The sequence below is a fragment of the Primulina eburnea genome, chromosome 5, assembly GCF_022965805.1.
Source record: "Primulina eburnea isolate SZY01 chromosome 5, ASM2296580v1, whole genome shotgun sequence".
Classification (NCBI taxonomy): domain Eukaryota; kingdom Viridiplantae; phylum Streptophyta; class Magnoliopsida; order Lamiales; family Gesneriaceae; genus Primulina; species Primulina eburnea.
Genome location: NC_133105.1, coordinates 30,151,719 through 30,174,737, shown reverse-complemented (window position 1 = coordinate 30,174,737; position 23,019 = coordinate 30,151,719). Strand labels below are relative to the sequence as shown.

Sequence of the window (23,019 nt, the reverse complement as noted above, 5' to 3'; positions counted from 1 at the left end):
AGCTAAACGTCTAGTGATGGGTTGTCCTCTAGAGTTTGAGGGTAATATCTTAACTGCTAATTTGATGATTCTTGCGATGGAGGATTTTGATTGCATTCTGGGAATAGATGTGCTGACTGTGTATAGAGCTACTGTGGACTGTTACCAGAAGTTCGTGCAGTTTCGTCCAGTGGAGGGCGACAGTTGGTTTTTCTATGGAGAGGGAGCGCGACCCCCGATGCCTGTGGTTTCTGCTCTGAAAGCCTGTCGTGCCTTAGAGTCGGGCGGGGAAGGCTACCTTATCTATGCTATTGATTCGTCCGCAGACAGTGTCGGGGTCAGTGACATTCCAGTGGTTTGCGATTTTCAGGATGTTTTTCCCGAGGAGATTCCTGGTTTTCCTCCAGTTCGGGAAGTGGATTTCAGCATTGATTTAGTGCCAGGCACGGCACCAATCTCCAGAGCTCCTTATCGTTTAGCTCCATCAGAGATGCAAGAATTGAAACAGCAGTTGCAGGATCTTCTTGACAAGGGGTATATTCGACCCAGTGTGTCCCCGTGGGGAGCACCAGTTCTTTTTGTCAAAAAGAAGGATGGTTCTATGCGGCTCTGCATAGATTATCGGCAGTTGAATCGTGCTACGATAAAGAATAAGTATCCGTTGCCACGGATTGATGATTTATTTGATCAACTGCAAGGTACCTCTGTGTATTCCAAGATCGATTTAAGGTCTGGTTATCATCAACTTCGAGTTCATCAGGGAGATATATCAAAGACTGCATTCAGGACCCGGTATGGGCATTATGAGTTTCTGGTTATGCCTTTTGGGGTGACGAATGCACCAGCAGTTTTTATGGATCTGATGAATCGGGTATTTCGAGACTTCTTGGATAAATTTGTTGTGGTGTTCATAGATGATATCTTAATCTATTCGCGTGATCAGCGAGAACACGTACAACACTTGAGAATTATTTTACAGATACTTCGCGAGAATCAGCTTTATGCGAAGTTGAGTAAATGCGAGTTTTGGATTGACAGGGTTGTATTCCTTGGTCATGTTATTTCTAGCGAGGGAGTTTCAGTTGACCCGAGCAAGGTGGAGGCGGTATTGAACTGGTCGCGTCCGACGACAGTAGCCGAGATCCGCAGTTTTCTGGGATTGGCTGGGTATTATCGCCGCTTCATTGTCAACTTCTCTCAGATTGCTAAGCCACTTACTCAGCTCACTCGGAAAGATGTTTCATTTGAGTGGACATCAGAGTGCGAAGAGAGTTTCTTGGAGCTTCGCAGACGGTTGACATCTGCGCCTGTTTTGGCCTTACCGGCTGGATCTGGTGGTTTTAGTGTTTACACCGACGCCTCTTTGCAGGGTCTAGGGTGTGTTTTGATGCAGAATGAGCATGTGATTGCTTATGCGTCGAGGCAGTTGAAGCCTCATGAGGAGAACTATCCTGTTCATGATCTGGAATTAGCAGCGATCGTTTTTGCTTTGAAAATCTGGCGCCATTATCTGTATGGTGAGCGATTTGAGATTTTCACCGATCATAAGAGTTTGAAGTATCTGTTCACTCAGGCAGAGTTGAACATGCGTCAGCGTCGCTGGATGGATCTACTCAAGGATTATGATTGTGAGATCAAGTATCATCCAGGATCTGCGAATCTCACGGCTGATGCTCTTAGTCGCAAGGTGAGATTGTCTGCTCTTCAGACTTGTGCTGTATCTGGGATTATTCAGGATTTCTGTTCGATGGGATTCAATTTTAAGCATCGGAAGGGATCAGAGAGTATCCGTGTGGCTACTATTTTGTCTGAACCAGTGTTGTACTCTCGGATTAGAGATGCTCAGATGTCTGATTCTAAGGTTCAGAAATTAGCTCGGTTGGCTGATGGAGATAATACTTCTGGTTTCCACTATCAGTCTCAGGGTCTTTTGTGCTTATCTGGTCGTGTTGTTGTACCGGAGGATGACACTTTGAGGGAGGAGATTTTGTCCCAGGCTCATCGTAGCAAGTTGAGTGTTCATCCGGGGAGCAACAAGATGTATAAAGATTTAAGGACTCGATTTTGGTGGAAAGGTATGAAACGCAATGTTTATCAGTATGTCTCCAAGTGCCTGGTCTGTCAGCAGGTAAAGGCAGAGTATCGACGACCTGGAGGTTTGTTGCAGAATCTTCCTATTCCGGAGTGGAAGTGGGAGCATATCACGATGGACTTCGTGACTCACTTGCCTATGTCTGTGGGGAATAGAGATGCTATCTGGGTTGTAGTAGATCGGCTTACCAAGTCTGCCCATTTTCTTCCGTATAACAGAGATTTCACTTTCGATCGGATGGCACGGTTGTACATTCAGGAGATTGTACGGTTTCATGGTGTGCCCGTGAGTATCGTTAGTGACAGAGATCCTCGATTTACGTCTAGATTTTGGGGTAGCTTTCAGCAAGCTTTGGGCACTACCTTGAGTTTGAGTACTGCCTATCACCCAGAGACTGACGGACAGTCAGAGAGGACTATTCGTACGCTTGAGGATATGTTGAGGTCTTGTGTGATGGACTTCGGGCCAGCTTGGCAGGATCATTTGCCACTGATAGAGTTTGCATACAACAACAGCTTTCATAGGAGTATTGGTATGTCTCCGTTTGAAGCGTTGTATGGTCGACGTTGTCGTACTCCTCTGTTCTGGGAGGAAGTCGGAGAACGACAGGTCGAGGGTCCAGAATTGATTCAGCAGGCCAAGGATAAAGTTCTTGTGATCAAGCAGCGGATTAAGACTGCTCAGGATCGACAAGCGAGTTATGCGAACACCAAGCGCAGGCCTCTTCATTTTGATGCAGGCGAGAAAGTGTTTCTCAAGGTATCACCTTTTCGGAGGATTCTGAGATTTGGACTCAAGGGTAAGCTATCTCCGAGATTCATTGGTCCTTTTGAGATCTTGGAATGTGTGGGAGATTTGGCCTACAGATTAGCCTTGCCACCGTATCTGTCTAGTGTTCACAATGTGTTTCATGTGTCCTTGTTGAGACGATACGTAGCGGATGAGTCCCATGTTTTGCATCCGACAGAAGTTCAGTTGAATCCGGATTTGTCTTTTGTAGAAAGACCGGTTTCGATCTTAGACCGGAAGGATAAGGTACTGCGGAATAAGACTATTCCTCTTGTCTTAGTGCAGTGGCAGCGCCGAGGTACTGAAGAAGCTACTTGGGAACTAGAGAGTCGCATGCGGTCAGAGCATCCTGAGTTGTTCTAGTTGTAGCATTTTCAGTTATGATTGTAATTTCAGTTGGGCTTTCAATTTGTAATTCATTCTTGAGATGAATGTATTGATTGTTCAGAATTGTTATTCTTCAGACTCGATTTCGCGGACGAAATCCTTTTTAGAGGGGGAGAATGTAGTATCCCGATGCCTAAATTGAGTAATTATTGGATTAATTATATTCTGCGAGTTCGGAAGGAACGAACCAGGATCGGACCGTCCGAAGAGGTTCGGATCGTCCGAAGTGGGTTCGGATGGACCGTTCGGTTCGGTGTCAGACCGAGTCTTGTCAACAGTAGACCGTGTCAGGGTTCGGATCGTCCGAAGAGGTTCGGATCGTCCGAAGACAGGTGGCTGGACACGTGGAAGACATGCAGAGTTCGGAACGTCCGAAGTGGATCGGATCGTCCGAAGTGCACAGGATCGGATCTTCCGAAGTGGATCGGATCGTCCGATCGTCGTCTATAAATAGAGGCGCGAGGCTTCACTTTTCAATTACCAATTCCGAGAGTTCCAGAGCGTTTTAGTCGTTTCTGATGGGTTTCTAGCTTTTCCCGAGGTTCGGGCACTAGCAGGGAGCTACTGGCTTTGTAGCGGAGCTGTGCTCTAGTTGGGAGCTAGCGGCATCAGTGGGCTGACTACGGACGCAGGTATGGTTCTAGGTTCCCTTGAGATTTGGAAGTATCTATTAGTCTAGTTAAGGCTTTTAGATGTGGTTTAGTGATATGGTATCACTTGGATTGTAGGCTTGATTCTAGGGCTGATTACTAGGATCTACTGGTTTGAGGTACGGAAGTACTATCCGAGATATCCTGGTTGAGTATGCTTTACTATGTGTTGCATGTTTATGTGTTGCATTATTATCTGACATATGATGCATGGTTTATTATGCGGCATTTGCATAATCATGTTGGGCCTGTTTATCTTTTGAGATAGCCTGTTCAGAGGGTGCTCAGCCCTCGGTTGTTGTGGATGGTTGGACCCCGTTGGCCGACGGTGGTCAGGATACCGGTATATCCACAGGTTTATGGTATGGGAGCCACCTCCTGGTGCGACGGCGCAGAGTGCTACATACCTTGACGTCATTTGCCTGAGCAGTTTTTCGTTATACCCAGACCCTGGTATCCAGTACATTTTGCATACATGCATGTCATAGTCTTGTATACTCATTCTTTCGGTACTGAGCGTTTTATGCTCACGTCCTCGGTTTATCTCTGTTTTGGACACCCTATTCGATGGGGCAGGTCTCAGGTTGGACGGTCCAGGAGGGAGAGGACAGGGAGCTAGCAGGGGTTGACCTGTAGTTGCTGGTATTTTATTCTTGGGATTTAGTTTGATTTGGTTGTTTTAGTATTCGTACTTACTGATTCGATCGGGCTGTATATGTTGTTTTTTCCGCTGTTTATCTGATTCAGTTTTATTAAGTTAATTGCATGCTTAAGTTCTGATTAGTAGGTGATTCTGGAACGGGTCACTACATTCATAGTGCAAGTTTTGCTCGATCAAGTTTTTGGCGCCGTTGCCGGGGACTGTTAATCTACAATTATATTTTTAGTTATCTTCTTTAGTGTATTTTATTTCTATTGAACTAACACACCATATTTTAATTCAGATATCTCTTCCGGTGCATGCCAAAGTCACTTGACTTGGAGCTTGAGTGTGACCCTGAAATTGAAAGGACTTTCCGCAGGCGAAGACAACAGCAAAGACTTAAGGAACTAATGGAGAGGCACGAACAAGAGCAGGAGGCGGAGCGCCAAAACGAGAGACGAATTGAGATGCCACGCCGCATACCCATGTTAGAGTATGCCCAGCCTTCTTTGGATGGTGCACGCCCCAGCATTGTGAGGCCGGTTGTGCGGGAAAACCAATTCGAAATCAAACTAGCCATTATCCAGATGATTCAGAACACCGTCCAATTTGGAGGAACTGCTGTGGACGATCCAAACACACACATCGCGGATTTTCTTGAGATTTGCGATACTTTTAAATTTAATGGAGTTTCTGATGATGCTGTTAGACTGCGTTTATTTCCTTTCTCTTTGCGTGATAAAGCTAAAGCTTGGTTGAATTGTTTACCTGTAGGTTCGATAGCTACATGGGAGGACATGGCGAAGGCGTTTCTCATCAAATACTTTCCTCCATCGAAGACCATGAAGCTGCGGGCAGACATCACAACATTTGCTCAGTTCGATCAAGAGTCACTATATGAGGCGTGGGAGCGTTTCAAAGATCTATTACGAAGATGCCCACATCACGAGTTGCCACTTGGGTTAGTCGTTCAAACCTTTTATTACGGTTTGCTTACTCCTAACCGTACTATGATAGATGCTGCTGCGTGTGGGAACCTTTTGAGGAAGACTGCGGAAGAAGGATATGAGTTGTTGGAGGAGATGGCTGCTAGCAGCTATCATCCTCAATCTGACAGGAACAACCAGCGGAGAAGTGCCGGAGTTCACCAGGTAACTGATTTTTCTGTTATTACTGCACAACTTGACGCTTTAAACAGGAAAATAGACGGCTTGAACGTGGGTGGCACGGCTATGCGTCTTCAAGAGATATTCTGTGAGAAGTGTGGAGGGGAACACTATGTGAAAGACTGTCAAGATGGAAATCCCTTCTATGTGCAAGATGAGGCACCGGTGAATCAAGTGGGAGTCCAAAACCGCCCAAGGAATGACCCTTACTCGAACACATATAATCCTGGGTGGAGGCAACATCCCAACTTCTCATGGGGCGGTCAAAACAGTCATAATAGGCCGCAAGGAGGACAACAATATGGGAAACAACCGATGTACAGATCCGATCCTCCTAGAGAAGAAAAGTCCAACTTGGAACAAATGATGTCTAAGTTTATCTCATCCACTCAAAATTCGACTCCAAAACCAAGATGCATCAATAAAGGGGATCGAGAATCAAATTGGACAGTTGGCCAAAATGATAGCAAGTAGAGAGCCGGGCACCTTGCCAAGTAATACCGAGACTAATCCAAAAGAGCAAGTGAAGGCCATTGAGTTGAAGAGCGGAAAAGTTTTGGAGCCTAGAAAAAGAGAGAAAAGCCAAGTGCCGGATGAACATGCTGCGACATCTCAAGGTAAGTCATCTAACTCTACACCAGCACTCACTGCACAACCTAAGATTGTTATCCCTCCACCTTTTCCTGCAGCATTAAAAAAGCAAAACTAGATGCACAATTCGGTAAGTTTTTAGAGGTATTTAAAAAATTGCATATTAATATTCCTTTTGCCGATGCTTTGATGCAAATGCCTAGTTATGCTAAATTTTTGAAAGACATCTTAGCCAACAAGAGAAAATTGGAGGATCACATGACGGTAAATTTGACCGAAAGTTGCTCTGCTTTGGTGCAAAACAAAATCCCACCGAAACTAAAAGACCCAGGGAGTTTTTCTATCCCTTGCATGATTGGTGATGTAGTTTTTCGTAAAGCATTGTGTGACCTTGGTGCAAGTATTAATCTTATGCCTCTATCTGTTTTCAGGAAACTCGGATTAGGAGAGCCTAAGCCGACGAGGATGTCCTTGCAACTGGCCGACAGGTCTGTCAAGTACCCCCGCGGAGTGATTGAGGATGTGCTAGTAAAAGTGGACAAATTCATTTTTCCTGCCGATTTCGTGGTGCTCGACATGGAGGAGGATACCGAGATGCCTCTCATTTTGGGGAGACCATTCCTTGCTACCGGCAAGGCACTTATTGATGTGCAAGAGGGAAAGTTGAGATTGAGAGTGGGCGAAGAAGAGATTACATTTGATGTTTTTAATGCACTTAAGCACACACTGCATTCTGATAGTTGTTTTAGAATTGATGCTTTTGACTCTCTTGTATCCAACTATGTGCAGGATGCTCTTAGGGACCCTTTGGAGGCCACTATCAATACTGAATTGGGAGAAGAGGAGTTAGACGAAGAAAGGGCTGAAATTGTGGCACACTTTAATGCCAACCAACCATGGAGAAGGCCAATGAGGATGCAACTGGAGGATCTAGGAGAACAAAGAGATTTGACCCCTCAAAGGTCAAGCATCGAGGATCCACCAACGCTTGAGCTAAAGCCGTTGCCTCCACACCTCAAGTACGTATACTTAGGTGAGAATAACACTTTACCTGTCATTATCTCTGCTGCTTTGACAGATGTGATGGAGGACAAGCTGTTGGATGTTTTGAAAGCGCACAAGGGCGCATTTGCGTGGAAGGTGGCAGATATCAAAGGAATAAATCCATCCGTCTGCATGCACAAGATCTTGATGGAAGAGAAGTACTCACCTCTTGTGCAACCTCAAAGACGATTAAATCCAAAGATGCAAGAGGTAGTAAAGGCTGAAACAATTAAGCTTCTCGACGCAGGTATTATCTATCCTATATCTGATAGTGCATGGGTAAGTCCTGTTCAGTGTGTGCCAAAGAAAGGTGGGATTACTGTTATCACAAATGAAAATAATGAATTAATACCCACTAGGACTGTTACGGGATGGCATGTGTGCATTGATTATAGGAAATTGAATGATGCTACCCGTAAAGACAACTTTCCCCTTCCCTTTATTGATCAAATGCTTGAGAGATTAGCGGGTCATGAGTTCTATTGTTTTTTAGATGGGTATTCTGGGTATAACCAAATCATGATTGCGCTCGAGGACCAAGAGAAAACCACCTTCACTTGTCCTTATGGAACTTTTGCTTTTAGACGGATGCCATTTGGTTTGTGTAATGCCCCTGCCACTTTTCAGCGATGCATGACTGCTATATTCCATGATATGATTGAAACTTTTCTTGAGATATTTATGGATGACTTCTCGATTTTTGGCTCGTCTTTCAATGATTGTTTGCAGAACTAGCAGGTAGTGTTGAGGAGATGTGAGGAGACAAACTTGGTGCTTAATTGGGAAAAATGCCACTTTATGGTACAAGAGGGAATTGTCCTAGGGCACAAGGTTTCGGGGCACGGAATAGAGGTGGATAAGGCGAAAGTTGAAGTTATCAAGAACTTACCACCGCCGACGTCCATAAAGGGAGTTAGAAGTTTTCTAGGCCACGCCGGTTTTTACTGACGTTTCATCAAAGATTTTTCTAAAACTGCAAAACCTTTATCTTCTTTACTCATGAAAGATGTGCCTTTTGATTTCAATTCTGCTTGCTTGCAGGCATACGAGAAGTTGAAAGAGCGCTTAGTGACGGCTCCTATCTTGGTGGCACCGGATTGGGATCTACCCTTCGAGATCATGTGCGATGCCAGCGATACTGCGGTAGGTGCTGTCCTCGGACAAAGACAAAACAAGGTATTTCACACCATATACTATGCAAGTAGGACTCTAGATGAAGCACAATTGAATTATGCCACCACCGAAAAAGAGTTACTTGCAGTAGTGTTTGCACTTGACAAGTTTCATGCTTATCTTGTTTTGTCGAAAGTAATTGTGTTTACTGATCACTCTGCCCTTAAATATTTACTTGCAAAGAAAGATGCAAAGCCACGCTTACTTCGGTGGATTTTATTATTGCAAGAATTTGATGTGGAAATAAAAGATAAGAAGGGTGTTGAGAATGTGGTTGCAGATCATTTGTCTAGATTAGAATTTATCAGTAATGATTGTGTGACTGATGCCATTAATGATTGGTTTCCGGATGAGCAGTTGTTTGAGGTAAAAAATTGTCCATGGTATGCAAATCTTGCGAATTTTCTTGTTAGAGGCTCACCTCCCCCAAATCTAACATTTCACCAAAGAAAGAAATTCTTTTCGGACGTGAAATATTATTTTTGGGAGGAACCTTTCTTGTTTAAGATTTGTGCAGATTCTATGATTCGGAGATGTGTGGCGGAGGAAGAGATGGGATCGATTCTTACTCATTGCCATGACCGTGAGGTAGGTGGTCACTTTGGACCAACGTGGACGGCATCTAAGGTACTCGAATGTGGCTTTTATTGGCCAACCCTCTTTAAAGATGCTCGTTCTTATGTGCTAGCATGTGATAAATGCCAACGGACAGGTAACATCTCTAACCGTCACGAAATGCCTTTAAATAATATCATTGAGTGTGAGGTTTTTGATGTGTGGGGAATAGATTTCATGGGACCGTTTCCCAGTTCTTTCACGAAAAAATACATTTTGGTGGCGGTGGATTATGTGTCTAAGTGGGTAGAGGCGGAAGCATACGCCACTAATGATGCTCAAGTGGTTCTAAAATTTTTGAAGAAAAACATTTTTAACCGCTTTGGAACACCACGAGCAATCATTAGTGATGGTGGCACTCATTTTTGCAACAAACTCTTTGAAAAACTTTTAAGCAAATATGGTGTCACACATAAGATCTCTACCCCTTATCACCCCCAGACGAGTGGCAAGTTGAGGTGTCTAACCGAGAGATAAAGCGAATTTTGGAGAAGGTGGTAGGTGTCAGTAGGAAGGATTGGTCGGTGAGATTAGATGATGCTCTTTGGGCATACAGGACTTCTTTCAAAACACCAATAGGCACGACACCGTACAGATTATTGTTTGGTAAAGCATGTCACTTACCTGTAGAGTTAGAGTATCGCGCATATTGTGCAACCAAAGCACTAAACTTTAACTTTACTGATGCAGGTGAACGACGGTTGCTTCAACTAGATCAATTGGAGGAGTTCCGAAATCTGGCCTATGATCTTGCATTGTCATACAAAGAGAAAACAATGAAGGGTCATGATAAGAGGATCATCGAGAGAGAATTCAAAGAAGGCGAAAGTGTCCTACTCTACAACTCCCGGTTGTGACTATTGCCCGTGAAATTGAAGTCACGATGGTCCGGTCCATTCGTGATCTCGAAAGTTTATCCATCGGGAGCTGTAGAATTGAAAGACGGGAAGGATGGGACATTTACGGTCAATGCCCAACGCCTGAAGCACTACATGGGTGGCACAATTGAGCCACAACTTGGAATCACCCGGTTCCAAGACATGCCAAACTAGACAGACCGACGTCTAGCTCTCGACGATAAATTGAGAACTTACTTTCCTTTCCCTTCTCTTGCATTTAATTTAGTTTTCTTTTTCTTTCACGTCAGCATATTTTGTTTTACTGTTGTTTTATTTATATACAAAAAAAAAAATAAATAAAAAAATAAAAAAAATTAAATTATATTTGAAAAAAAAAACAGAGGGGTTCGCGCTCGAGCGGTAATTTTTCACCGCCCGAGCGCGAACGTCTACTACTAACCTTTTGCTCGCCCTCGAGCAAAATAGGTTAAAGCACGAGATTTTTAACAGACACAACGAACACAAAACACTCAAACAAGAAATAACTAACACACGTAAATGTCAATGGTGAGTTAACAACTTTTATGTCATGCCTCAGTGAACTTTCCCACATACAGATCATAATCAAGTCAAATCGCAAACGAATACTCATTCTCATCTACACATAAATCTTGACACTCATTTGAACGTGTGTGTGTGTCATGATGGGTCTAGTCATTCGTATTTTAAATAGATCAATTATCAAATCATGCGAGTCACTCAATTAACACTTCAATACAAGTCTCACTAGCATGCACCCCCGTGTCCATTTATCACTAGCCATAAATTGAACTTTATTCAACTTTTAAGTGCAGATAAGGGTGGCGAAAAGAAGGAAAATAAGCTCAAGTGGCTAAAAGTCGGGAGTACACCGATCATTTTCATTGTGCAATCGTCAAGACTTTTCGTCTGACTTTCCTCGTCTCCTTACATCTCCAACTTTTAGCCTAGGAATAGAATTTCATTCCTTTTATTTCGGCTCCCCCTCACCTTACATCTCCTTTTTTCTTTTTCTTTTTCGTTTCTTCTTTTTTTTTTTTTTTTTATATGCACAATTTTCACACATGTACTCCCTAGGCTAAGAATATAATACTTTGGATTACAGTTGGTTAGGAGTATGACATTTTGATTCAGTGCATTGGAAAGGAGGTAAATGTAAAGTTCAAGGCAAATCAAATTTTCTCTTTCAAGGTCCCAATTAGCGACTTATTTTCACGGGTTTGCATGCTAAATCAACTCATAAATGGTGTCCTTTCAAGTTAACAACATAAAACTTTCAAATTTCACCGTTATTCCTACAAAATTCTAGCCCCCACACATATGTGCTCAAAAAGTTCAAAATTTGTACCATAATTCATGCTTTAACAATCAGGAGTATCATTCACGACGTTATTTTTGTAAACTATCAATTCAACATCATCATTGGCTCATAAACTATGTCTTCTCACCATAAACGACACCAAACAAAAGAAATGCAACGAAACTAAACCAATTAACTAAGCAAACATAACAATATACCCCCCTCATACTAGAGTTGTACAATGCCCTCATTGCACAAAAGACTCAAAACACAGAATGCAAACACGAATGGAGACACACAAATAAATGCAAAAATAAATGGACGAATGAAACAACAATCGGAAATAAACATAACACAATAGAAAAAGAAAAAATAAATAAAAAATACAAAATAAATAAAATAAAAATAAATAAATAAAAAGAAAGGACAGAAGTGACTCCCCTCTCAAATGCGCTTGTCAGGTGCTAGCTTTTTACGCTCTAAGTACACGTAATTCAGGTGTGGAGGCCATGGTTTTAGCTCATGTGTTGGCGGTTCCTCAATGCTTGACTTCTGAGTGGTCAAATCTCTTCGATCCCCCATGTCCTCCAATTTCATCCTTTCTGGCTTCTTCTATTGATGGTTGGCATTATAGTGTTCCACTCTTGCAGATCTTTCTTCATCAAATTCATCCTCCTTCAATTCAGTGGTGAGCGTTGCTTCCAATGAGTCTTTCATAGCATCCTGAACAAATTGACACACAAATGAATCCGATGAATCAACTATCAAACAATCATTAGTGTGCAGTGTGTGCTTAGGAGCGTTAAAAACATTAAAAGTGATTTCTTCCTTTCCCACTCTCAATCTCAACTTCCCTTCTTGCACTTCAATCACGGCCTTGCCAGTTGCAAGGAACGGTCTCCCTAAAATCAAAGGCATTTCCTTATCCTCTTCCATGTCAAGCACCACAAAATCTGTAGGAAATGTAAACTTTCCAACTTTCACTAACACGTCTTCTTTGACTCCTCGTGGAAGTTTGACGGATCCGTCAGCTAGTTGCAAGGACGTCTGTGTCGGTTTAGGCTCGCCCAATCCAAGTTTCCTGAATACAGATAAAGGCATAAGATTAATGCTCGCACCAAGATCACATAAAGCTTTAGAAAAAATAACATCACCAATCATGCAAGGGATAGAAAAACTCCCTGGATCCTTTAGCTTTGGTGGGATCTGGTTTTGTACCAATGCAGAGCAGTTTTCAGTCAATTTTATCGTCATGTAATCCTCCAATTTCCTCTTATTATCTAAGATGTCTTTTAAAAATTTAGCATAACTAGGCATTTGCATCAAAGCATCAGCGAAAGGAATATTGATGTGCAACTTTTTAAATACCGCAAGAAACTTACCGAATTGCGCATCAAGTTTTGCTTTTTTCAATGCTGCAGGAAAAGGAGTAGGTATAACAATTTTGGAATGTGCGATGGGTGTTGGTGTAGAGTTAGAAGACTTACCTCCTCGATTTTTCACCTCATCCTCACCGTGCTTGGTCTTTTCCTCATTAAACTCGAGTGCTTTTCCACTACGCAATTCCACCGCCTTCACATGTTCTCTTGGGTTAGTTTCCGTGTTGCTTGGCAAAGCTCCTTGCTCCCTATTAGCAATCAACTTAGCCAATTGTCCAATTTGATTCTCTAACCCCTTTATGGATGCATCTTGGTTCTGAAATCTCGTCTCTGTTGCAGAAATAAATTTAGTCATCATTTGCTCTAAATTGGAATTCTCCTCCGGAGGCGGTTCTGGCTTGAATCCTTGGTGCATCCCATACAGTGGACCTCTTTGTTGGCGATTTTGGTTGTTTTGATCTCTCCATGAAAAGTTTGGGTGATTCCTCCATCCCAGATTATATGTGTTCGAATAAGGGTCATTTCTTGGACGGTTCTGGAATCCCACTTGTTTTACCGGTGCTCCCTCAGGCACATAGAATGGATTGCCATCTTGGCAATCCTGCACATCATGCTCACCCCCACACTTATCACAGAAAATTTCTTGCAGACGCATAGCCGACCCACTCATGCTCATCCCATCAATCTTTCTATTCAAAGCCTCTAACTGTGCTGAAACCGCCGACAAATCATTAACTTGATTAACTCCAGCCCCTCGTCTCTGCCTATCAAACTGAGGATGATAGCTACTAGCAGCCATCTCCTCCAATAACTCATATCCTTCCTCAGCCGTTTTTCTCAGTAAATTACCACAGGCAGCAGCATCTATCATAGTACGGTTAGGTGTAAGCAGACCGTAGTAGAAAGTTTGAACAACTAACCCAAGAGGCAGCTCATGGTGTGGACATCTCCTCAACAAGTCCTTGTAGCGCTCCCATGTCCTCGTAAAGTGACTCTTGCTCATATTGAGCAAAAGTAGTAATGTCGGCTCTGAGCTTCATAGTCTTCGACGGAGGAAAGTACTTGATCAGGAATGCCTTTGCCATATCCTCCCATGTAGTAATAGACCCTACAGGGAAATAGTTTAACCACGACTTGGCTTTATCTCTCAGTGAAAATGGAAATAAACGCAAACGAACCGCATCATCAGACACGCCATTAAACTTAAAGGTATCACAAATTTCAAGAAAGTCAGCTATATGAGAGTTAGGGTCGTCAAGTGCACTTCCCCCAAATTGGAAAGTGTTCTGAATCATCTGAATGATAGCTGGCTTGATCTCAAACTGATTGACTCGGATGACTTGTCTAACGATGCTTGGACGTGCTCCATCAAGAGACGGTTGTGCATAATCCAACATCGGTATACGCCTTGGCTCCTCTCTTTGTTGATCGCCTTCCATTCTTTCCTTCGCTCTTTGCTGCTGTAGTCGACGTCTAGCTGTGCGTTCGATCTCGAGGTCAAAAGGCTCAAGCTTACACTCGAGTGATCTTCGCATGCACTACAAGAAAAATCTGCAACACAATGAGAGTATCAAATAACAATAAAAGAAATAATACTAAAGAATTTAAATGAAAATAAAAATCGTGAATCAACAGTCCCCGGCAACGGCGCCAAAAACTTGATCGAGCAAAACTTGCACAGTAAAATCCCCAATAAAAATATGATTTTGTATGCTCAAAATAAATCGCAAGTGCACGATGTCAAGTTATAATATAGTGTACGTGTAGTATCCCGATGCCTAATTTGAGTTAATTATTGGATTAAATATATTTCGGTGGGATCGGAAGGACCGAACAGGGTTCGGATCGTCCGAAGACAGGTGTCTGGACACGTGGAAGACATGCAGAGTTCGGATCGTCCGATCAGGGTTCGGATCGTCCGAAGACAGGTGTCTGGACACGTCGAAGACATGCAGGGTTCGGATCGTCCGATAAGGGTTCGGAAGGTCCGAAGTGTACAGTGGATCGGATCGTCCGAAGTGGATCGGATCGTCCGATCGTTGTCTATAAATAGAGGCGCGAGGCTTCATTTGTTACTCGCCAATTCCGAGTGTTCCAGAGCAGTTTTGGTCGTTTCTGATGGGTTTCTAGTCTTTTCCTGAGGTTTAGGCACTAGCGGAGAGCTACTGGTTTTGTAGCGGAGCTGTGCTCTAGTTGGGAGCTAGCGGCATCAGTGGGCTGACTACGGACGCAGACTTGATTCTAAGACTGATTGCTAGGATCTACTGGTTTAAGGTACGAAAGTACTATCCGAGATAGCAGGATTGAGTATGCTTTACTATGTGTTGCATGTTTATATGTTGCATTATTATCTGTCATATGATGCATGGTTTATTATGCGGCATTTGCATAATCATGTTGAGCCTGACTATTTTTGAGATAGCCTGTTGAGAGGGTGCTCAGCCCTCGTTTGTTGTGGATGGTTGGACCCCGTTGGCCGACGGTGGTCAGGTCTCCGGTATATCCACAGGTTTATTTTGGTATGGGAGCCACCTCCTGGTGCGACGGCGCAGAGTGCTACATACCTTGACGTCATTTACCTGAGCAGTATTTCGATATACCCAGATCCTGGTATCCAGTACATTTTGCATACATGCATGTCATAGTCTTGTATACTCATGCTTTCGGTGCTGAGCGTTTTATGCTCATGTCCTCGGTTTATCTCTGTTTTGGACACCCTATTCGATGGGGCAGGTCTCAGGTTGGACGGTCCAGGAGGGAGTGGACAGGGAGCTGGCAGAGGTTGACCTGTAGTTGTTGGTATTTGTTCTTGGTATTTAGTTCGATCTGGTTGTTTAAGTATTTTGTACTTACAGATTCGATTGGGTTGTATTACTGTTTTTCCGCTGTTTACCTGATTCAGTTTTAAATGTTAATTTTGCATGCTTAAGTTCTGATTAGTAGGTGATTCTGGAACGGGTCACTACATTTATGGTATCAGAGCGTGCATTAAGATTTTGGGATTTAGAACTGTTCTTTTGGGTTTAATCTCTGGTAACTTTTGTAGCTAAGAGATGTCTGGTTTTGACGACGATGCTAGTAGTCATGGCAGCGTTGGACGCTGGGGAGACCGCGACGATCGGGAGCGTCGTCGAGAGCATCGAGAACGTCGTCAACACCGTCGTGATGAGCCTCGGAGTTTTAGTATGCATCGGTTCTTGCAGATGGGGCCGAAACCTCTTTCAGGCGGTGAGACCCCGGATGTTGCGGAGAACTGGCTTGAGAGGATGGAGAGCTGCTTCAAGACTTTTCAGTGCTCGGCGGAGCAGCAGATTGATACCCTTGATTTCTTGCTGGAGGGTGGTGCGCGCAAGTGGTGGAGGTCTACCTCTGCACCGATAGTTCAGCGACAGGGTCGAGTTCTTTGGGCCGATTTCCGAGCCGCTTTCATGCTGCTTTACTTTCCGCCAGCTCTTCTGCAGACCAAGGCGATTGAGTTGATCAATCTGAAGCAGGGAAGTTTGTCTGTTGATGAGTATCAGCAGAAGTTCTTTGAGTTGCTTCCATATGTTCCGCATGTCAGTGACAATGCTATGGCCAAGTATAACCATTTTCTTCAGGTCCTCAATCAGGAGATTTATGATCGGGTTGTTGTCTGCGATGATCCGACATCGTATGAGGGCCTTGTAAATCGTTGTCGCCAGGCTGAGGGCAGTTTGTTGAGAGGTCGAGCCTTGCAGTCTGCTCGTCCTACTAGTTCTTTGGGTCCCCGCGCCCAAGCATTTAAGAAGGCTGGATCTACTTCTTCTTCCTCTGGATCTGGAGGAGTTCACCATTTTGGGAAGAAGAGGGGCCCGTGTCAGCACTGCGGGAAGGATCATCCGACGGAGCGTTGTCGCAAGGTTGCGGGTGCTTGTTACAAGTGCGGTGAGATGGGCCACATGAAGAGAGATTGTCCACAGACGGGCGGAGGATCAGGATCTGGTTCTCTGGCTTCAGTTCATCAGAGGCCACAGCAGGGACAGTCTACTCAGGGTTCTAACCTCGGACCGCGTACTCAAGGGCAGGTCTTTGCTCTTAACCAGGATCAGGCTGCTGAGGAGAACGAGAGAGTTATCGCAGGTTTATTTTTATTATGTGGATTACCTGCTTACGTTCTCATTGACACTGGTGCATCTCATTCATTCATATCTGCGAGATTTGCTAAGCGTCATGCATTACCTTTCACTTCTTTGGACGTTGTGGTATCTGTTTCCACACCGATGGGTCATTCGGTGCTAGCTAAACGTCTAGTTTTGGGTTGTCCTCTAGAGTTTGAGGGTAATGTATTAACTGCTAATTTGATGATTCCTGTGATGGAGGATTTTGATTGCATTCTGGGAATAGATGTGCTGACTGTGTTTAGAGCTACTGTGGACTGTTATCAGAAGTTTGTGCAGTTTCGTCCAGTTGAGGGCGACAGTTGGTTTTTCTATGGAGAGGGAGCGCGACCCCCGATGCCTGTGGTTTCTGCTCTGAAAGCCTGTCGTGCTTTAGAGTCGGGCGGGGAAGGCTACCTTATCTATGCTATTGATTCGTCCGCAGATAGTGTCGGTATCAGTGACATTCCAGTAGTTTGCGATTTTCCGGATGTTTTTCCCGAGGAGATTCCTGGTTTTCCTCCCGTTCGGGATGTGGATTTCGGCATTGATTTAGTGCCAGGCACGGCACCAATCTCTAGAGCTCCTTATCGTTTAGCTCCATCGGAGATGCAAGAATTGAAACAGCAGTTGCAGGATCTTCTTGACAAGGGGTATATTCGACCCAGTGTGTCCCCGTGGGGAGCACCAGTTCTTTTTGTCAAAAAGAAGGATGGTTCTATGCGGCTCTGCATAGATTATCGGCAGTTAAATCGTGCGACGATAAAAAATAAGTATCCGTTGCCACGGATTGATGATTTATTTGATCAACTGCAAGGTACCTCTGTGTATTCCAAGATTGATTTAAGGTCTGGTTATCATCAGCTTCGAGTTCATCAGGGAGATATATCGAAGACTGCATTCAGGACCCGGTATGGGCATTATGAGTTTCTGGTTATGCCTTTTGGGGTGACGAATGCACCAGCAGTTTTTATGGACTTGATGAATCGGGTATTTCGGGATTTCTTGGATAAGTTTGTTGTGGTGTTTATAGATGATATCTTAATCTATTCGCATGATCAGCAAGAACACGTACAACACTTAAGGATTATTTTACAGACACTTCGCGAGAATCAGCTTTATGCGAAGTTGAGTAAATGTGAGTTTTGGATTGACAGGGTTGTATTCCTTGGTCATGTCATTTCTAGCAAGGGAGTTTCAGTTGACCCAAGCAAGGTGGAAGCGGTATTGAACTGGTCGCGTCCGACGACAGTAGCCGAGATCCGCAGTTTTCTGGGATTGGCTGGGTATTATCGCCGTTTCATTGTCAACTTCTCTCAGATTGCTAAGCCACTCACTCAACTCACTCGGAAAGATGTTTCATTTGAATGGACATCAGAGTGCGAAGAGAGTTTCTTGGAACTTCGCAGACGTTTGACATCTGCGCCTGTTTTGGCTTTACCGTCTGGATCTAGTGGTTTCAGTGTTTACACCGATGCCTCTTTACAGGGACTAGGGTGTGTTCTGATGCAGAATGAGCATGTGATTGCTTATGCGTCGAGACAGTTAAAGCCTCATGAAGAAAACTATCCTGTTCATGATCTAGAATTAGCAGCGATCGTTTTTGCTTTGAAAATCTGGCGCCATTATCTGTATGGTGAGCGATTTGAGATCTTCACTGATCATAAGAGTTTGTAAGTATATGTTCACTCAGACTGAGTTGAACATGCGTCAGCGTCGTTGGATGGATCTACTCAAAGATTACGATTGTGAGATCAAGTATCATCCAGGATCTGCGAATCTCACGGCCGATGCTCTTAGTCGCAAGGTGAGGTTATCTGCTCTTCAGACTTGTGCTGTATCTGGGATTATTCAGGATTTCTGTTCGATGGGATTCAATTGTAAGCATCGGAAGGGAACAGAGAGTATCCGTATAGCTACTATTTTGTCCGAGCCAGTTTTGTATTCTCGGATTAGAGATGCTCAGATGTCTGATTCTAAGATTCAGAAATTAGCTCGGTTGGCTGATGGAGATAATACTTCTGGTTTCCACTATCAGTCCGAGGGTCTTTTGTGCTTATCTGGTCGTGTTGTTGTACCGGAAGATGACACTTTGAGGGAAGAGATTTTGTCCCAGGCTCATCGTAGCAAGTTGAGTGTTCATCCAGGGAGCAACAAGATGTATAAGGATTTGAGGACTCGATTTTGGTGGAAAGGTATGAAACGTAATGTTTATCAGTATGTCTCCAAGTTCCTTGTCTGTCAGCAGGTGAAGGCTGAGTATCGACGACCTGGAGGTTTGTTGCAGAATCTTCCTATTCCGGAGTGGAAGTGGGAGCATATCACGATGGACTTCGTGACTCACTTGCCTATGTCTGTGGGGAATAGAGATGCTATCTGGGTGGTAGTGGATCGGCTTACTAAGTCTGCCCATTTTCTTCCGTATAATAGAGATTTCACTTTCGATCGGATGGCACGGTTGTACATTCAGGAGATTGTACGGTTTCATGGTGTGCCCGTGAGTATCGTTAGTGACAGAGATCCTCGATTTACATCTAGATTTTGGGGCAGCTTCAGCAAGCTTTGGGCACTACCTTGAGTTTGAGTACTGCATATCACCCAGAGACTGACGGTCAGTCAGAGAGGACTATTCGTACTCTTGAGGATATGTTGAGATCTTGTGTGATGGATTTCGGGCCAGCTTGGCAGGATCATCTGCCGCTGATAGAGTTTGCATACAACAACAGTTTTCATAGGAGTATTGGTATGTCTCCGTTTGAAGCATTGTATGGTCAACGTTGTCGTACTCCTCTGTTCTGGGAAGAAGTCGGAGAACAACAGGTCGAGGGTCCAGAATTGATTCAGCAGGCCATGGACAAAGTTCTTGTGATCAAACAGTGGATTAAGACTGCTCAGGATCGACAAGCGAGTTATGCGAACTCCAAGCGCAGACCTCTTCATTTTGATGCAGGCGAGAAAGTGTTTCTCAAGGTATCACCTTTTCGGAGGATTCTGAGATTTGGACTCAAGGGTAAGCTATCTCCGAGATTCATTGGTCCGTTTGAGATCTTAGAATGTGTGGGAAATTTGGCCTATAGATTAGCTTTGCCACCGTATCTGTCTAGTGTTCACAATGTGTTTCATGTGTCCTTGTTGAGACGATACGTAGCGGATGAGTCTCATGTTTTGCATCCGACAGAAGTTCAGCTGAATCCGGATTTGTCTTTTGTGGAAAGACCGGTTTCGATCTTAGACCGGAAGGATAAGGTACTGCGGAATAAGACTATTCCTCTTGTCTTAGTGCAGTGGCAGCGCCGAGGTACTGAAGAAGCTACTTGGGAACTAGAGAGTCGCATGCGGTCAGAGCATCCAGAGTTGTTCTAGTTGTAGTATTTTCAGTAATGATTGTAATTTCAGTTGTACTTTCAGTTGTAATTCATTCTTAAGTTGAATGTATTGTTGTTCAGAATTGTCATTCTTCAGACTCGATTTCGCGGACGAAATCCTTTTTAGGGGGGGAGAATGTAGTATCCCGATGCCTAATTTGAGTTAATTATTGGATTAAATATATTTCGGTGGGATCGGAAGGACCGAACAGGGTTCGGATCGTCCGAAGACAGGTGTCTGGACACGTGGAAGACATGCAGAGTTCGGATCGTCCGATCAGGGTTCGGATCGTCCGAAGACAGGTGTCTGGACACGTGGAAGACATGCAGGGTTCGGATCGTCCGATAAGGGTTCGGAAGGTCCGAAGTGTACAGTGGATCGGATCGTCCGAAGTGGATCGGATCGTCCGATCGTTGTCTATAAATAGAGGCGCGAGGCTTCATTTGTTACTCGCCAATTCCGAGTGTTCCAGAGCGTTTTGGTCGTTTCTGATGGGTTTCTAGTCTTTTCCCGAGGTTTAGGCACTAGCGGGGAGCTACTGGTTTTGTAGCGGAGCTGTGCTCTAGTTGGGAGCTAGCGGCATCAGTGGGCTGACTACCGACGCAGACTTGATTCTAGGACTGATTGCTAGGATCTACTGGTTTGAGGTACGAAAGTACTATCCGAGATAGCAGGATTGAGTATGCTTTACTATGTGTTGCATGTCTATATGTTGCATTATTATCTATCATATGATGCATGGTTTATTATGCGGCATTTGCATAATCATGTTGAGCCTGACTATTTTTGAGATAGCCTGTTGAGAGGGTGCTCAGCCCTCGTTTGTTGTGGATGGTTGGACCCCGTTGGCCGACGGTGGTCAGGTCACCGGTATATCCACAGGTTTATTTTGGTATGGGAGCCACCTCCTGGTGCGACGGCGCAGAGTGCTACATACCTTGACGTCATTTACCTGAGCAGTATTTCGATATACCCAGATCCTGGTATCCAGTACATTTTGCATACATGCATGTCATAGTCTTGTATACTCATGCTTTCGGTGCTGAGCGTTTTATGCTCACGTCCTCGGTTTATCTCTGTTTTGGACACCCTATTCGATGGGGCAGGTCTCAGGTTGGACGGTCCAGGAGGGAGTGGACAGGGAGCTGGCAGAGGTTGACCTGTAGTTGTTGGTATTTGTTCTTGGTATTTAGTTCGATCTGGTTGTTTAAGTATTTTGTACTTACAGATTCGATTGGGTTGTATTACTGTTTTTCCGCTGTTTACCTGATTCAGTTTTAAATGTTAATTTTGCATGCTTAAGTTCTGATTAGTAGGTGATTCTGGAACGGGTCACTACAGTACGTGAGTACGAGTATCGTTCCACTGAAGACTGTGTTTCACAATTATTATTTTAGTTATTAAAACTTTAGCGACGAAATTTGATTGTTTGTTTTATGACTAATAAAATTCAAGAAAATTTAAATAAACAAGCTCAAAGATTAAATGATGAAATATGAATGCTAAATCAATGGATTAAATTTCAAATGATTAAAGAATTTGTTGGGAATTCTGGTTCACCTACCTCTTATTAATTAATTTATTCGTTCGATTGTGTTCTACGCTTCCGACAGGATTTCCTATTCAATTGAACACACTCTCTCGAGCTATGCCAAACTAATTCACTCAATGAAGTAATTAAATGTCTTTAATTATTTATCAAGAATGAACCGCATTTCGATTGATGAAATCCCCTAGTTTTCGACCCTAAGGACTATGACTATCGGCAAGTATCCAATTTCATATGTCTATGCAAATTGTAGATCCGCAGATTATACTACTCGATCCTATCACTAGTTATTCTCTCGAACTCACTCGTGATATAAAATTGTCGTAAAAGTTAGCTACGCTCAAACGACACAATAAAAATTGTAGTACAATCAAGAATAAAGCACAACTCAAAATATAAATTAATCAAATAAAAGTTTGGGGTAGGATCCCCTTTAATCCCAACAAATATGAAAGTTAGCTACTAAAATTCATTGTAAAAATAAATGCAACAATGTTTAAAAATGAAAGAAACTAGATTAGAAATACTAGACGAGACGAAATTCTGCGAAGAACGATGCCCGGAAAACTTCAAATCTTCACTCCAAGCGCAAAGTTCTCTCCAAAGCTCCTTGACGGCTGTCGAATTATGTCTGAATAGGTCTCCAATTCGTCCCCCTCGCATACCATATCAGTCTTGTTCAGAAATTAAGGAAATAATCGGCTGAAAAAAAATCTTGCCAAAAATAAGTGGCGCTCGGGCGGTAGAAAAGTTGTAGTGACCCGTTCCAGAATCACCTACTAATCAGAACTTAAGCATGCAATTAACTTAATAAAACTGAATCAGATAAACAGCGGAAAAAACAACATATACAGCCCGATCGAATCAGTAAGTACGAATACTAAAACAACCAAATCAAACTAAATCCCAAGAATAAAATACCAGCAACTACAGGTCAACCCCTGCTAGCTCCCTGTCCTCTCCCTCCTGGACCGTCCAACCTGAGACCTGCCCCATCGAATAGGGTGTCCAAAACAGAGATAAACCGAGGACGTGAGCATAAAACGCTCAGTACCGAAAGAATGAGTATACAAGACTATGACATGCATGTATGCAAAATGTACTGGATACCAGGGTCTGGGTATAACGAAAAACTGCTCAGGCAAATGACGTCAAGGTATGTAGCACTCTGCGCCGTCGCACCAGGAGGTGGCTCCCATACCATAAACCTGTGGATATACCGGTATCCTGACCACCGTCGGCCAACGGGGTCCAACCATCCACAACAACCGAGGGCTGAGCACCCTCTGAACAGGCTATC

At 43.7% G+C, this 23,019-nt stretch overlaps 1 protein-coding gene and 1 non-coding gene across 2 annotated transcripts; both read right to left on the bottom strand.

Annotated features, from left to right (window-relative positions):
• Window positions 1–5,386: 5,386 nt before the first annotated feature.
• On the bottom strand, window positions 5,387–5,492 carry LOC140833194 (small nucleolar RNA R71). Its single transcript, XR_012118327.1, has one exon. It is a non-coding gene; the product is annotated as a small nucleolar RNA R71 (small nucleolar RNA).
• Window positions 5,493–11,919: 6,427 nt separating this feature from the next.
• On the bottom strand, window positions 11,920–12,408 carry LOC140831492 (uncharacterized). The gene has a single exon (XM_073195246.1). It carries the CDS (start codon window positions 12,406–12,408, stop codon window positions 11,920–11,922), a length of 489 nt encoding a protein of 162 aa, XP_073051347.1.
• Between the last annotated feature and the right edge of the window lie 10,611 nt (window positions 12,409–23,019).